General features: G+C 41.0%; 1 protein-coding gene across 1 annotated transcript; it reads left to right on the top strand.

The window, feature by feature from the left end:
- The first annotated feature begins 265 nt into the window (after positions 1-265).
- Positions 266-1,256, top strand: LOC105888206 (spermatogenesis-defective protein 39 homolog). The gene has a single exon (XM_023508084.1). The coding sequence runs from the start codon at positions 303-305 to the stop codon at positions 1,200-1,202; it is 900 nt and encodes a 299-aa protein (XP_023363852.1). The 5' UTR covers positions 266-302; the 3' UTR covers positions 1,203-1,256.
- The last annotated feature ends 13,936 nt before the right edge of the window (positions 1,257-15,192 follow it).

Raw genomic sequence — 15,192 nt, 5'->3', positions numbered from 1 at the left:
GCCACCTTAGGTGTATGTGGCCGGCGCCTTAGCCGCTTGAGCCACAGGTGCCGAGCCTGAGCAGCTTTTTTAGAGGTAGAACTAGACCTGAAAGTTTCCAGTCCCTCTCTGATGCTCTGTCAGACAGGCCTGCCAAGAGCTATGCTCCAGAGCTGGGGAGACCCAAGGCAGAGTATAGGGATTATAGCAATGACTGGAGCCCCAGTGATACAGTGCGATGCCTCCAGAGGGGCAAGGTCTGCTCACTAGAAGGATCCCGCTCCTTATAGGACAAGCTACAACTCCTGGAAGAGGCAGTAAGCATGCATGATGGAAACATCATTACTGCAGTTCTGATTTTCTTGAAAAGGACACTGTGCAAAGAGATCCTCTTCCGAGAGCTGGAAGTGCGACAGGTTGCCCTGAGACATTTCATTCACTTCCTTAAGGAAATAGGGGATCAAAAGCTGCTTTTAGACCTCTTGAGATTCCTAGATAGAACAGAAGAACTTGTGCTATCCCATTATCGAGAGCATTTGAACATTCAGGACCCTGAGAAACGAAAGGAATTTCTTAAGACCTGCATTAGTTTACCATTTTCAGCAGAAGATTCTGCACACATCCAAGACCATTATACACTCCCGGAACGTCAGATCATTATTGAGGCAAATGATCGACATTTAGAATCAGCAGGACAGACTGAGATCTTCCGAAAGCACCCGCTCAAAGCTTCCATCCTCAACATGCCACTGGTGACAACGCTTTTCTATTCCTGCTTCTATCACTACACGGAGGCTGAGGGAACATTCAGCAGTCTCATCAACTTGAAGAAGACATTTAAGATTCCAGACAAACAGTATGTACTGACAGCCCTGGCTGCTCATGCCAAGCTTCAAGCCTGGAATGATGTAGATGCCCTCTTCACCACAAAGAACTGGCTAGGCTATACCAAGAAGAGAGCACCCATTGGCTTCCATTGGGTTGCGGACATTTTGCACAAGAACAGTGCCCCTGTCCAGATACTACAGGAATATGTGAATCTAGTAGAAGATGTGGACACAAAGTTGAACTTAGCCACTAAGTTCAAATGCCATGATGTCTTCATTGATACCTGCCGGGACCTGAAGGATTGTCAGCAGTTGCTAGCATACAGGAGTAAGGTGGATAAAGGATCCGCGGAGGAAGAGAAGGTTGACGCCCTTCTCAGCAGCTCGCAAATTTGATGGAAGAATTAAGTGGCATTAGCTACCCTGAAACCTGCCTCACTTTTTCTTTTCCTGCCTGTGAAAGTGATGAGACCTCTTTTGGGAGAGCAGTATTACATCACTTAGGCTGATTATCAATAGGCACTGCCTGCCTGCATCTTTTGACAGAAGCCAGCACTTAGGCATGGATAGATCAGACTAATCTTCCTTCCACAAGATTTAAAGGCCAAGATCTAAAGCTTTGACTTATGAGAATGATTCTCTCCACCTGGTGCTCATGTGAAGGTGGGAGTGATTTCTAGATGGGCCCATAGTGGGTGAAATCTTTTTTGGTCTGAGAAAAGTCACTGCTCCAGAAAGGAACTCTCTTAAACTGTGAGGTACAGGTGTAATATGATGGCCAGTCCATTCCACTCATCTAATTATGATCCAGGACATGGTGCTGGACCTTGGCAGTTCTGCTGTGAATGAAGTCAGAACAGAACCAAAATGGCTGTCTTCCAGGGGCTTCAGAAAGCAGTCCAGTGTTGCCCAAGACCTGTTTGAGACACACACCAGATTGCACAGAATCCTCTACACCATGACAGACATTTCCCAGAGATTGTGTTTCTTCAGCTAGTATCCCTCTGCTGCCCCAGTTTACTCTGTGTCCAAAAACTTAGGGTTCCTCTCTCACCTGCACTTTCCTCAACTTCTATGCCAGACTCATACCCTCATACAGGGCTTGGATGGAGCAATGCTGGAGAGCTCTCTCTTCCTTTATTCAAAATCTCATTATTTCCAGACGTTTCACCTGGGCTAAACTCAGTAGCGCTTCTGTTAGGCTATTTAGATAGTGGTTTTATTTTCACACTTATTTTTTGAGAGGATATTCTATAATGCTGTATTCTTGCCCTGTGCCATTATTTACCTCTCTTCTCTGTCTGAACTGGGTCTTCCTGACATGCCTAGACTCCTAATAAAGCTGTTTCTTCCTTGGTTAAAAAAAAAAAAGAAAGAAAATTAGATGATTTAAAAAATATGTATATATATGTGTGTGTGTGTGTGTGTGTGTGTATAATAGAAAGATGGGTTTGCAGAGTTTTGCTTTTGATAAAATTTTAGAAGACTACTGGAATTATCAGTTAATGATTATAAACTATAGCCATTTTTGGTAATAAGTTGATTTATGATTTTTTTCTTTTGAGACAGGGTCTTGTTCTGTTGTCCAGGTGGGTGTGCAATGGCAAAATGATAGTTCTCAAATTCCAGACTCCAGGGCTCAAGCAATCCTACTTCAGCCTCCCTAGTAGCTAGGACTATAGGTGCATGACACTTCACAGGGCTAACTTTTTTTTAAATTTTCTGCAGAGACAGGGTCTTCCTTTGTTGCTTAGGCTGGTCATGAATGTCTGGCCTCAGCAGGTGATCCTCCTGCCCTGGGCTCCCAGAGTGCTGGGATTACAGATGTGAGCCACTGTCAACCCAGTGGTATATGATTCTTGATATACAACCAGGCAAAAACTGAGGGATGCAACAACACTTCTATTCCTATTTACTTATTTGGATGAGATTTCTCAGCACTTACAGATTTTTTTTTAAGGAAAATATGGAAGAAAATCAGTGTTGAACCTTGTCTGTAGTAGCAAGAAGTTAAGATTCGACTATTACATACAGAACCTAAAGAGGCATGGGGAGCCTACCAAGAACTTTAAGAGATGAATTTCCAATACAATTTTACTTTTTATATTTTATGAGTATCAAATTGTGATGTATTTTGATCCATTGTTTAACACTATTAATTTTAATAATTCAATCCAGAAAAAGATCCTTAAGGTTCTAAGATCTGGAAATATAAATAAATTTCCCTTTATGTACTTCTTTCAGAGCAGTGTGATAGGGTGATCAGTTAAGACTTTCAAGCATGAAAAAGACAGTCTTGGGATAAAATTATATCAGAAAAGTGGGATGGAGATAATGGTTTCAAGGAGAAAAAGTAATGATGTAAACTTTCTGGTTCTTAGGAGTTTTGTGTCTTTTTGATAACAATGGGAGTATTATATCACTGTCATACTTTGAGTCCATTGGATAGGTTTTACTTGTGTCAATGTTTACAATTGCAGAAAACTACATCCTTTTTGACTATTTAAAATACATGATGGAACATCTGACAGCCTGATATGCAAACAGACTGGGGATAGAAGGTGCCTGGATGGCCGCAGCCCATTTCTTTAGGGGACCCAGGGGAAGGTGGAAGCCCACCCGTTGTGGCCAAGATAGTAGGGAAAGGTTCCAGTCTCATGTCCACCTCTTGGCTGTATTTGAGGCCCTACACAACACTCTTCCTGTTTTGGTTTTGGGAGACAACAGCCTTGCTGGGTTGTTGTGAAGAACAGACTGTACGGGAGGCGTGTGGTAAGCAGTAAACAAGATGTGGGCTGTACTGTGGAGTGTTAATAAGATGACCAGATTTTAACATTGGTAAAGCGGGACACCATGGGGGGGCGGGGCCTGACAACAATGCAAACTTTGATAAGCAGTTCTTGATAATCACTTCTCAACAATTATTTGTTATTATTAAAGTTTAACATTATAAAATTAACAAAAATAGTATAAAACGCATATCCTGGTGAAATAGCCACATGGCAGCCGAAAACCTTATATTCCCTTTCCTGTTCTCCGGCGCTCTAGCTTGTCATTCATTCTTTCCAAAAATCGGGGCTTTTTTAAAACGCCACAGAACACAGGACAAATTGTCAAAAATCAGGACTGTCCCTCCAAAAGCAGGACTTCTAGTCACCTTACTCTAGGGGGCGGGGTGGGGGTGGGGTGGGGGGGCTACTTGTTTGTTGCAGACAGTTTGGCTCCTTCTGAGCTAATTGTCCTTGCCTAGAAGCAAGGGAGGGAGCCAGTCTCCTCCTGATACCTGCCCAGGAGGGGAGTAGGGAGTTTACATTAGCCTTTTCATTTCCAAAAGAAGTTACTGTAACGTCTTAATTCCCAAATGGAGTTACAGTAACCTTTTCAGCAGCCCGTATATTCCCTTTCCATTCTCCCACTGTTCCCTAGCTTGTCATGCATTCTTTCCAAAAATCAGGACTTTTTAAAAACACCACCGGACCCGAGACAAATTGTTAAAAATCGGGACATCTGGTCACCTTAGTGTTAAACCAAAGGAGCCCTGACCTAAGGCGGCGAGAGGTGGGTGACCGGGAGCGGTGCGCCCGGCTCCGGGCTTCCAACCTCAATTCCGGGCGGACGGTGTGGGTGGATCCTCCGGCCTCTAGGCCCACCTTGCGCCACCTTGCGCGTCTCCGCCCCTGCAGGGAACCGCGCGCGGCCCGCAGTGCCAGGGAACAGGTACGCTGCGGCCGGCCGCCTTCGCTCGGGGCCTGAGCTGCCCTAGCGCTCCGGGAGCTACGGGAAGAAGGGACTGGAGCCCAAAGGGGTGGCAGGAAGGGTAGGAAGCTTAGACAAACCGCCAGGCGTCCCGGCCGCGTGGGTCTCCATGGCAACGCTGAGCAAGCTGGGCTCCTGGGCGGGCCAGAGCTCTGCCACCCACCGCAGGCCGCCCCTCGGAGTGGCCTAAGGGAGAAGGATTGTTCCCAGATCCCCCGGTGCCACCTGTGTGGGAGGATGGGAAGCTCTAAGTTTCCAGGTTGGTTTCCTTGGGCCTGGACTCTGCATTCGGCTCCCTCCAGGCGGGGTTCCCGGTGCGCGGCCTTCTCTGGCTGCGGGCGGGTTCCCAGCCGCCTATGACCCAGTGGTACCCACTTCCTACTCTGGCAGGAAATTACTGGCAAACAGCCTGCCTGCTTACCCATTTTTTTAAAAAATCTGCATTATGCCTCAACTTAACAAAGCCTATGTTTCAGTCTGCAAATGCGCGGCACCACCACGCTCGAAGTAGTCAAGTAACCAGGTGGCGGCTCCTGGACAGAGTCGCCCGAACGTGGAGACAGCAAATGCAGACGGTTAGCTCTGCGGTGTCGGGACAGGGAAGTCAGTGGAGGACGTGATTTTCCCAAACAGCGAGCAATGCTAGGTAAAGTTATAAAGTAAAGCAGAGTGCAATCAAGCCTTGATTTACATGTAGTTGCATTTCTAGAAAAATTCAGTGTTATTTAAAACTGTGCTAAAAATACTTGTATTTAGATGTAGAGTTTGATTCTGGCTCTAGATAATTATAAACGGATTTTCCATGCCCATGAATGCACAGAAAGACTTTCCAAGGTTGTAGGGCCGCGGAATGATCCTTTATTGTGTGCGATTATCACTCGCAGAATCTTAGCATCCCAGGCCCCAGCCACCTCTAAATGCCACCTGGTTCTGGGGAGAAGAAACCCCTCCCATATATTTCCAAAATGTCCCCTAGGGGGCAGTGCCTCCCCACTGAGAGGCGGAACAGGGAAACCACAGTAATACTAGAGACGTGCCAAGCGCGGGAAATACACTTCATTCTCAGAAAAAAACTTGCAAAACAGGTACTGTTATTTCCATTTTTAAAATTAGGACAGTGAGGTTTTACAAGGCTAAGTGACTTGTCCAAAATCACAATATTGCAATATACAAAAGCTGAGATGTAGCTCTTGTCTGACTTGGAGTCCGCCAAAAAGCTCGGTCTCACTACCTGAGGCCACAGGAAAGTTATTTGAATACTCAGAATCTCTTTCTTGATGAGGCTGGAAAATGTAGCAAAGTGGATTCTTGTACACTCTAGTCATCGATTTTATGACTTAGCCTTTATAAGAAATGTGTGGTGAATTTCCGTTACTCCAGTTTCAGGAAATTCCTTGCATTGGCGACCATGGATAACTATGATGTGCTAAAGGCCGTTGGGAAGGTGCCTTTTGGAAAGTTTACTTGGCTACAGGGAAATCTGATAGCAAGCTCTGTGTCATAAAAGAGATCGATTTTGCAAAGGTTAAGTTAAGAAATTCAAATTCCTGTTATTTGTCAGGAAAGTCAGCTGGCTTTTAATCCAATATGAAAAGAAAATATTTTTGTCCTTTTGAATTTTAAACCTCAGTTGATTTTTGTTCACTCAGCCTTCTACATCGGCTGTCTTCGTGGTTCCTGTGGCGCTCTGCAGGGTGGCCTAGAAGGCCTAGGCCACCTCCTCTCCTTCACTGACTTTTCTCTGTGGTGCACTTCCTCTATCTGTCCTTACTTAGGTCCTCCACGGGGGCTTTCTGAAAACATCCAGGATAATATTGTTCCTCAACTACAATCACACCTTATCATTCCACCCAGGTTTATTTTGTTAATAGCATCTACAGTGCTTTGGATTTATTTTGTTCTCTTATTTCTTCCTTTGCTAATCGTCTGTCTCTCTCAGCATTGAGTGCTTCAAATGAACGGAAGAAACCATAAATGTCAGTTAATGATTTTAGAGAATAAATATATTTAATTAAAAAGGAATCATTTTTTCTAAATTCACTTTAGTCAGTGTTTATGTCACCCACTTTAGTGATATGTTCATTTCAAAATATATTGGAACAGTAATGTATTGTATGCACAAGTTAAGTATTGTATGCACAAGTCTCCTAGAGGACTTATAAATGAGAGTAACATAAAAAGTTCCATACAAAATGGAACAGTAATGTATTGTATGCACAATACATATTGGAACAGTAATGTATTGTATGCACAAGTTAAGTATTGTATGCACAAGTCTCCTAGAGGACTTATAAATGAGAGTAACATAAAAAGTTCCATACAAAATGGGCTAACCAATTTGCACAATGTGAATGTACTTAATTCCATGAAATTATACACTTAAAAATGGTTAAAATGGGAGCTGGGTGCGGTGGCTCATGCCTGTAACCTAGCACTCTGGGAGGTGGAGGCAGGTAGATTGCCTGCACTTAGGAGTTGGAGACCAACCTGAGCAAGAGTGAGACCTCATCTCTAAAAATAGCCAAGCATTGTGGTAGGCACCTGTCGTCCCAGCTTGTCTGGAGGCTGAGGCAAGAGAATCATTTGAGCCTAAGAGTTGGAGGTTGCTGTGAGCTGTGATGCCACCAAGGGCTCCAAAGTGAGACTCTGTCTCAAAAAAATAAATAAATAAAATTCTGATATTATACAAAAAAATGGTTAAAATGGTATAAATTTTGTTTTTGAAACAAAGTCTGACTCTGTCACCTGGGTTTGAGTGCCATGGCACCATAGGTCACAGAAACTTCAAACTTCTGGGGTCAAGAGATCTTCCTGCCTCAGCTTTTTGAGTAGCTGAGACTCCAGGTGCCCACTACAATGCCCAGTTTATTTTTCTATTCTTTAATAGAGATGGGGACTCAGTCTTCCTTAGGCTGGTCTTGAACTCCTGAGCTCAAACAGCTCACCTGCTTCAGCCTCCCAGAGTACTAGGATTATAGGAGTGAGCCACCACACTGGCTAAGAAAATTATTTTTGAAACCTACCCAAATGTACGTTAAAGCTAGTATACAGATGATTAGCTACAGAGCTAATGATTTCTTTTCCAATAGAGGTCCTTGTCATGGATCCGTGACATATTCGTAATGTCCTTTTATTCCAGTTGCCTGTCATGACTTCTTTCCATGACATTATTCTGTTCACTCGCTTTTGTTCATCCCACTGCTCTTTCTCAGGCCTCTCAGTCTCCTCACCCTCTGTATGTCCTGAATCATATGTCCTTTGCTGACCTTTTCTTTCTGTTCATTGTCACCTGGCTACTGCCTCCCTTCAATGTTTACCACTAAGCAGATCACTCTTAAAACTCTCCCCAGACTTGATATCTTCCAGTGCCCTAGTTCAGGATTTTATCTGCCAGCTAGATGTCTTCAGGTTAGTAATCAATTGATGTGTAGCATATTCTCTCAAATTTAGAGGCTTAAACAATAAACATTTATTAACTTGGAGTTTCTGTGCATCAGATTCATGGTGAGGATCATTGAGACCATCCTGGAGACTAGCCACCATCCCTGTACCCAGAATCACGTAGGAATTCCTCATTGTTCTAAGCAGACCCCCTTCTGCATTTGTGTGCTACACTTTGTTCATGACCTTGTAATAGCCATAATCAAAACCCTGGGGTCATCTGTGAGTTTCTCTGTCCACATCTGGTTACCTGCTAAATACTGCTGACTCTTTCTCTTCTTTGAAGTTGCTCATTCCTTTTGTCAGAGCCCTGGGTCACTTGGATCCTTCATTCGGTCCTCATGGCTCCAACCTTTATATGGCACAATATTGACATTGCTCCAGACCTGCCCCAAACCTTCACTAAAACAGAGGTTGCAAAGGAAGAGATGTTTGACTATATAAAAATAGGAAATTTCTGTATGTCCAAAACACCATGAATAAACTAAAAGAAAATTTTTTTAATGTCAAAAATATTCAAAAGTATTGACTAAAAGGTGCTGGCCTTTTATAAATCAGTGACAAACTCCATATGTGAAGCTGTCATTATACAAAAATTTCAAACTCATTAGTAAACTAAGAAATACAAAATAAATCAATAAATGTCACCTTTTGCTTATACAGTTGAGGAGGATTCAAAAGAATGCAGGCTGAATGTGGCGGCTCATGCCTATAATTGTAGTACTTTGGGGGGCTGAGGCAGCAGGATGGCTTGAGCGCAGGATTTGGAGGTTGTAACAGTGAGCTATGATGACATCACTGCACTCTAGCCAGGGTGACAGAGGGACACTCTGTCTCAAAAGATGAACAAATAAATAAAAATAAAAAAGTGGTAGAAAAAAACAGAGAGGAATTTATCAATTATGTATCAAAGCTTGAGAAGATCAATGCCCTGTTTGTATTAATTGACTGGGGATAAACTCCACGATATATTGTAAAGATTAGAAAATCAGGCCATAAAAATTATGTGTGTATATACATATACATGTATGTGTATACAGTTGAGGTTAAATATATATGCACAGATAACGTATATAACATTAACTGAATATTATGTGGTAGTGATGACAGATTTCATGTCTGTCTTTCTGAATTGCCATAATAATTAATATGGGGCATATGTTGTATATTTTTAAATTATGAATTATTTGTATAAGTAGAAAAAGCAGTCTTCATTTTGAAAAAGAAAAGCACACATCCCAGGACCCAGGACTTCTGTTTTGAGGAATTTAGTCAAAGAAAATACTCAGAGAGGTACAGGCAGAAAGCAATTTAAATGTCTGACAGTAAGGAATTGGTTAAGTAATTTATGAAAAACTCAGTAACTCTTAGAAATCATGTTGTAGGTGAAGCACTGACATGGGAAATATTACATTTGCTAATTGAGAAAATAGTATATATAGACTAATTTAGTCTTTGCTCTGTGTATATGGCTATGCATATACCTACACATATATAGGTATACGCATATACACATTCTCTCCATGTGTATGTATGGGTGAGTGTGTATAAATATGTATATACATATATATGTGTATATATATGTGTGTGTGTGTGTATACACCCCTACACATATATAGGTATATGCATATACACATTCTCTCTGTATGTATGTGTGAGTGTATATACGTGTGTGTATATATATATACACATATATATGTACACATTGCCTACACATAGGTCCACATATGTGGGAAGAGAAAAATGCAAGATTGTTACTATCTAGGTGAAAGGTGAGATTATGAGTAAGTTTTGCCTTGAGCTTTTTATTTTTAGGCAGAGTTTCACTTATTAATCCTTGGTAGAGTGCTGTGAAGTCACAGCTCATAGCAACCTCCAACTCCTTGGGCTTAGGCAATTCTCTTGCCTCAGCCTCCCAAGTAGCTGGGACTACAGGTACCCACTACAATGCCTGGCTATTTTTTTGTTGCAATTTGGCCAGGGCTGGGTTTGAACCCACCACCCTTGGTATATGGGGCCGGTGCCTTACTCACTGAGCCACAGGCGCCGCCCTGCCTTGAGCTTTTATATCATTTCACTCTCTAGATTAGTTCTGAGACCTTTCAGATTTATTCCCAAATTTTATTACATTTCAAAGTTCCCATCTCATACCCTGTTTTTTTTTTTTTGTTTGTTTGTTTGTTTTTGCACTTACACATCCTTTGCACTCCAGCTAACTCATCGGACTGCTTCTCCCAAGGAGTGTGTCTGGCAGTTTCCAAGCATCAAACTCCTATTTGTTCAAGGCTGAGCTCCACCACATTTTCCAGTATCTTCCCGTTCTAAATAATCTCCCCTTCTCTGTAAACTCACATGGCTTTTATTGGCACCTCTGTTACAGTATTGACTGCCCTCTACTTTGCTGTCCTTTGGTCTTATTTTGTGCCTTCTCCTGCTTACAAAGCTGTTAAGAGTCCATGTCTGATTCATGCTGCTATTCCACATAGACCTGATGATGCTTTGTGCCAGGAGGTAGTCGATAAGTTCTTACTGGATAAAGGAGCCAATGGGTAGATAGTGCTAGGCCCCCTTCCGCTGTTTTTAAGTTGGTACATACTTAGAAATTATGAAATCTTTTTAATTCTAAGTAAAGAGAAAATATTTGACAGATGAATCTTCTATAAAATATCTGTTAATTCATTTCTTAGCATCTCTCCTATTCTTTAAAAATATTGTCTGTATTTTTCTAATACACCACTAATTTTTTCCCTCATTCTCTCATGAACTACTCTTGTCTCCATGCCATACAAAAGTAGAATGTTAGATTAGATCTCATTATTCTTGCTCTCCCATATCTCTTTATGCTATCAAAGTTGCTTAGGAGTATCTGTGTCCCAGCATGAACATTGATTTATTCCTTCTTTCTCTCTGTCTACTCTACTGTAGTTTCTCATTACTTCTCATTTAGAGAAATTTACATTTCTTCTCTTTTCACCAATCCCTCTCTACTATAAATGCTAGATCCCAGAACTTAAATTGCTTATTTTCTTATAGGTATCAAAAATCTAATATTTTCTCTCACCCATCTACTATTATAAAGCTTGTTCTTTTGCTTCTTGCCTCAAAAAAATGTTGTATCTTATCTTGATTATGAAAATTGTTCATTATAGAAATTGTGAAATGAGCCAAAGGTAAAAATACGACCATTTAGAGAAAAATAAAAATAACTTATAACTTCTCTGTTAATCACTACTAACATTTTGGTGACTGTCTCTCTAGACTAATTTAGTGCATAAATGTACTTATAATTAGTGGAATGATTCATATCATAGTGACTATACGCTTTTGTAGCATCCTTTTACACTTAGCAACCTATTGTGAATATTTCCTCATGTCCTTCAATGTTTAAAATAAAGTGTTCTCATATAGTAATATTAAATGTTCACAAAATATGTTCACTTACAGGGTGCCTATTACATGTCATATCATCCAAGATGTTTTATTTATTTATTTATTGAGACAGGGTGTCACTCTGTCACCCAGGCTGGAGTGCAGTGGTGTGATCATACCTCACTGCAGCCTCAAACTCCTGGCTCAAGCAGTCCTTCTGCCTCAGCCTGCAGAGTAGCTGGGACTACAAGTATGTGCCACTGCACCCAGCTAATTTTGTACTTTGTGTGTGGGGGGTGGAGGTTCTCGCTATGTTTTCCAAGCTGGTCTCAAACTCTTGGCCTCAAGTGATACTCCTTCTCAGCCTCCCAAAGTGCTAGGATTACAGCTGTGACCCCCGCACCTGCCAGTGTTCCATATATTTTACCTCATTACTCTCATAAAGCAGAGGTTCCAAGAGAGTAAGTAATCAGCTCACAGATGCACAGTAACCAGCAGATGCATCCAACTCTCTGCTCTTTCTGCTATAACACATTGCCTCCCTTGACTTTTACTGACTGCACAGTATGTCTGTATGTATGTTAAAAATACTGTCGTTCGGCTCAGTGCCTGTAGCAGAGGAGTTACAGTGCCAGCCAGCTACATACACCAAGGCTGGCGGGTTCAAACCTACCCTGGGCCAGCTAAACAACAATGACAACTGCAACAAAAAATAGCTGGGCGTTGTGGCGGGTGCCTGTGATCCCAGCTACTTGGGAGGCTGAGGCAAGAGAATCTCTTGAGCCCTAGAGTTTCAGGTTGCTGAGAGCTGTGATGCCATGGCACTCTACCAAGGGCAATATACTAAGACTCTGTCTCAAAAAACAAAAAAAACCCAAAAAACTGTCATTTAGCCATGTGCATGCCTATAGTCCAAGCCACTCAGGAAGCAGAGGCAAGAAGACCCTTTGACCTTAAGAGTTGGAATCAAGTCTAAACAACATAGCAAAACCCATATCAAGGCAGTGCCTGTGGCTCAAAAGGGTAGGGTGCCAACCCCATACGCCAGAGGTGGCGGGTTCAAACCAAGTCCCGGCCAAAAAAAAAAAAGCCCATATCTAAAAAAATAAGCCACAGTAATTTATTTAACTCTTTTTCTATATTCAGGCAGTTATGTTGTTTGATTTGGTAGCTATGATTAAATACCATTTACTATGTAAGGTCTGACTCATTTTTATTAAACAAAACTATGTATATATGTTTACCTAAATATGCATTAAATAAAAGAATCTAACAATTAATAGCAGTCTTCCCTTAAGTGAAAAGAGGACATTTCACTTTTACCTCATTCACTTCTAACTGGCTGAAAATATTTTTAAAATCACAAGCATGCATTATTAGAGTAACTTAAAAACCAACAATAAAACATTATAATAAAGGCTTTTGTATGATAACTCTTGGACAGTTTTTTATTATTTTCTTTGGATGAACTTCTAGAAGAATTACTAAGTCAAAAATAGGAACATCTTAAAGTTTCATAGCATGTGTTACAAAATTGCCTTTCCAGAAAGATTTTTCCGATGTGTATACTTTTACCAGAAATATCTGAGTGTCCATTTTGCTGCTTTCTGGCCAACAGTGGCTGTTAGTATTCTTTTTGTCTTTGTCAACTGTAGGGGCCAAGAGCCGGACGACATCTGAGCAAGATGCTCTGCAGCTGAGGGGTGGACCCGCGGGCCATTCTGTGCAGGTATTCTTTGTGGAAGAAGAGCCCGAGCCTTCAGCACATACTCATTTGTTAATTACTCCTCTCATCTATGCTGTAAGGTCTCAATAAAAGGCTGTTGCGGAGGTTGCTTGGGGCTACCCTACTAGTAAGGGCTAGCCCGCCTCCTACAAGCTTGTACTTCTAATCCCCCTCTCGCCTGGTTCCTTCCTGAGGTCACCGAGACCAGGGCCATAGGGGCCTGACGGGTCGTGACAGTCAACTTCCCAGAAGAACTATTACATCAAATTTTTAGCTTTTATTTCTTTGACTGCTGGATGAGGTTGAGTAGTTTTTCTATCAGCCCTTTTTATTTCTTTTAATATTTTGTGAGTTGTGTATCTTGCCATTTTTCTATTAATTTGTCTTTTTTCTTATTAATTTGTCATAAGTCTATATATTATATATATATATAATTATCATATATGTTGTCAATTTTTTCTTTTTTGTGAGACAAGGTCTTTCTTGGTCGTTGGAATAGAGTGCAATGGTGTCATTATAGCTCACTACAACCTCAAACTTTTGGGCTCAAGCAATCCTCCTGCCTCAGCCTCCCAAGTAGTGGGGACTACAGGCACACACCGTCATGCCAAGCTAATATTTCTCTTTCTTGTAGAAATAGAAATAGGGTCTTGCTCTTGTTCAAGCTGATCTCCAGCTTCTGGACTCAAGCAATCTTCCTGCCTCAGCCTCCCACTATGCTAAACTTACAGGCATGAGCCACTGAGCCTGGCCTGCTGCCAATATTTTTACCTAACTTATAACTTATATTTGTTTTGTTGTTTATAATATTCTTTTGAAAAATAGTAGTTAAAATTGTTTAAGTTGCTAAATCTATTAATCCAGTAGTAGTAATTCAGTTATTTTTGTTTTGAAACTCGTATGTACTGACTTACACAATTTAAATTGCGGTGGAGACACTGAAGCTTAGGGTCAATAACTTAATGCTGGGATGTAATGAAGCTGGAATCGAGAATGTTAATTTTAAAAAATCTCTTAAGTGTAAATGAAAATGGGATATTTGGGAACTTACATGCCATGTGTGGGCCAAGGTTGGAGAACATTGATGAGTGCAGGCCAGAAAGGCTGGGCAGCCAGGGGCTGCACATCAGTGTAGAAGTAACCAGTCAGCAAAGTGCCAGAAATGAGGAAGAAAATGAGGTGTGGTCATTGGTCTGGGCACCAAAACATTCGAAATGTATTGTCCATAGATGACAAATAGAATAATAAGGTAATACAGCAACTCTAAAATGATGCTACAAAAGGCAATTTTACTTGTAAATGTAGTAATCATAATATAGACCTTTACTGGTCTGATTTATGTGGTATATGACATGTTGTCTTTAGATTTTGTCTCTTCTCACTAGTAATTGCTGCTAGAATGTTGCATTTTTTAAAGAATCTCTTTGGTACTGAAAGATAGATATTACAATGATGTTCCTCCAGATGTTTAGATAATGAACACAAGATCATCAATCCACACTTCAGCAAAACTTCACCAGGAATATTTATTTTCTTGATTGATTATCAATAAATAATTGATTAGGTAAAGAGCACTCTGCTAATTCTAGAAATGTCATTTCCTGCCATGGAGAGATCAGTTTTATAAGTGACACTAAACCAAGGGAAATCCTGGAGAGTTTAAGATGGGAGTGAAAAGAAAGCATGTTCTTGAAAGCAAGTTGCCTTGACAGACTCCTCTGTCTCTTAATGTAATTTAGATGCCCATCCAGGAAAAAGAAGCTTCAAAGAAAGAAATCACTCTCCGGCAAAAATGAAACATCCCAACCTTGTCACCTTCTACAATTCCTATCAAGGTTTGATTTTCCAGTATTCTTCAAATATTTTAATAAATTATAGGTATGCTGACTTACATAAAGGATGTATTCCTGCGAGCTGTGTATACATTTGATTACTGTGGACTTGTAGTATCACCTGAAGTCTGATAGAGTGATGCCTCTGGTTTTGTTTTTATTACTAAGAATATCCTTGGGTATATGGGTTTTTTTCTGGTTTCATACAAAACAAAGTATTATTTTTTCCAGTTCTTCAAAGTGTGAAGTTGGTATTTTAATG

This window comes from Otolemur garnettii, unplaced genomic scaffold (genome assembly GCF_000181295.1).
Source record: "Otolemur garnettii isolate 467f Iridium unplaced genomic scaffold, OtoGar3 scaffold00221, whole genome shotgun sequence".
Taxonomy (NCBI): Eukaryota; Metazoa; Chordata; class Mammalia; order Primates; family Galagidae; genus Otolemur; species Otolemur garnettii.
This window is presented reverse-complemented; position numbering and strand designations above follow the sequence as displayed.

What these genes read in the sequence shown, in the direction of transcription:
- LOC105888206 (XM_023508084.1), top strand. Translation starts at nt 303, where the DNA reads ATGCATGATGGAAACATCATTACTGCAGTTCTGATTTTCTTGAAAAGG.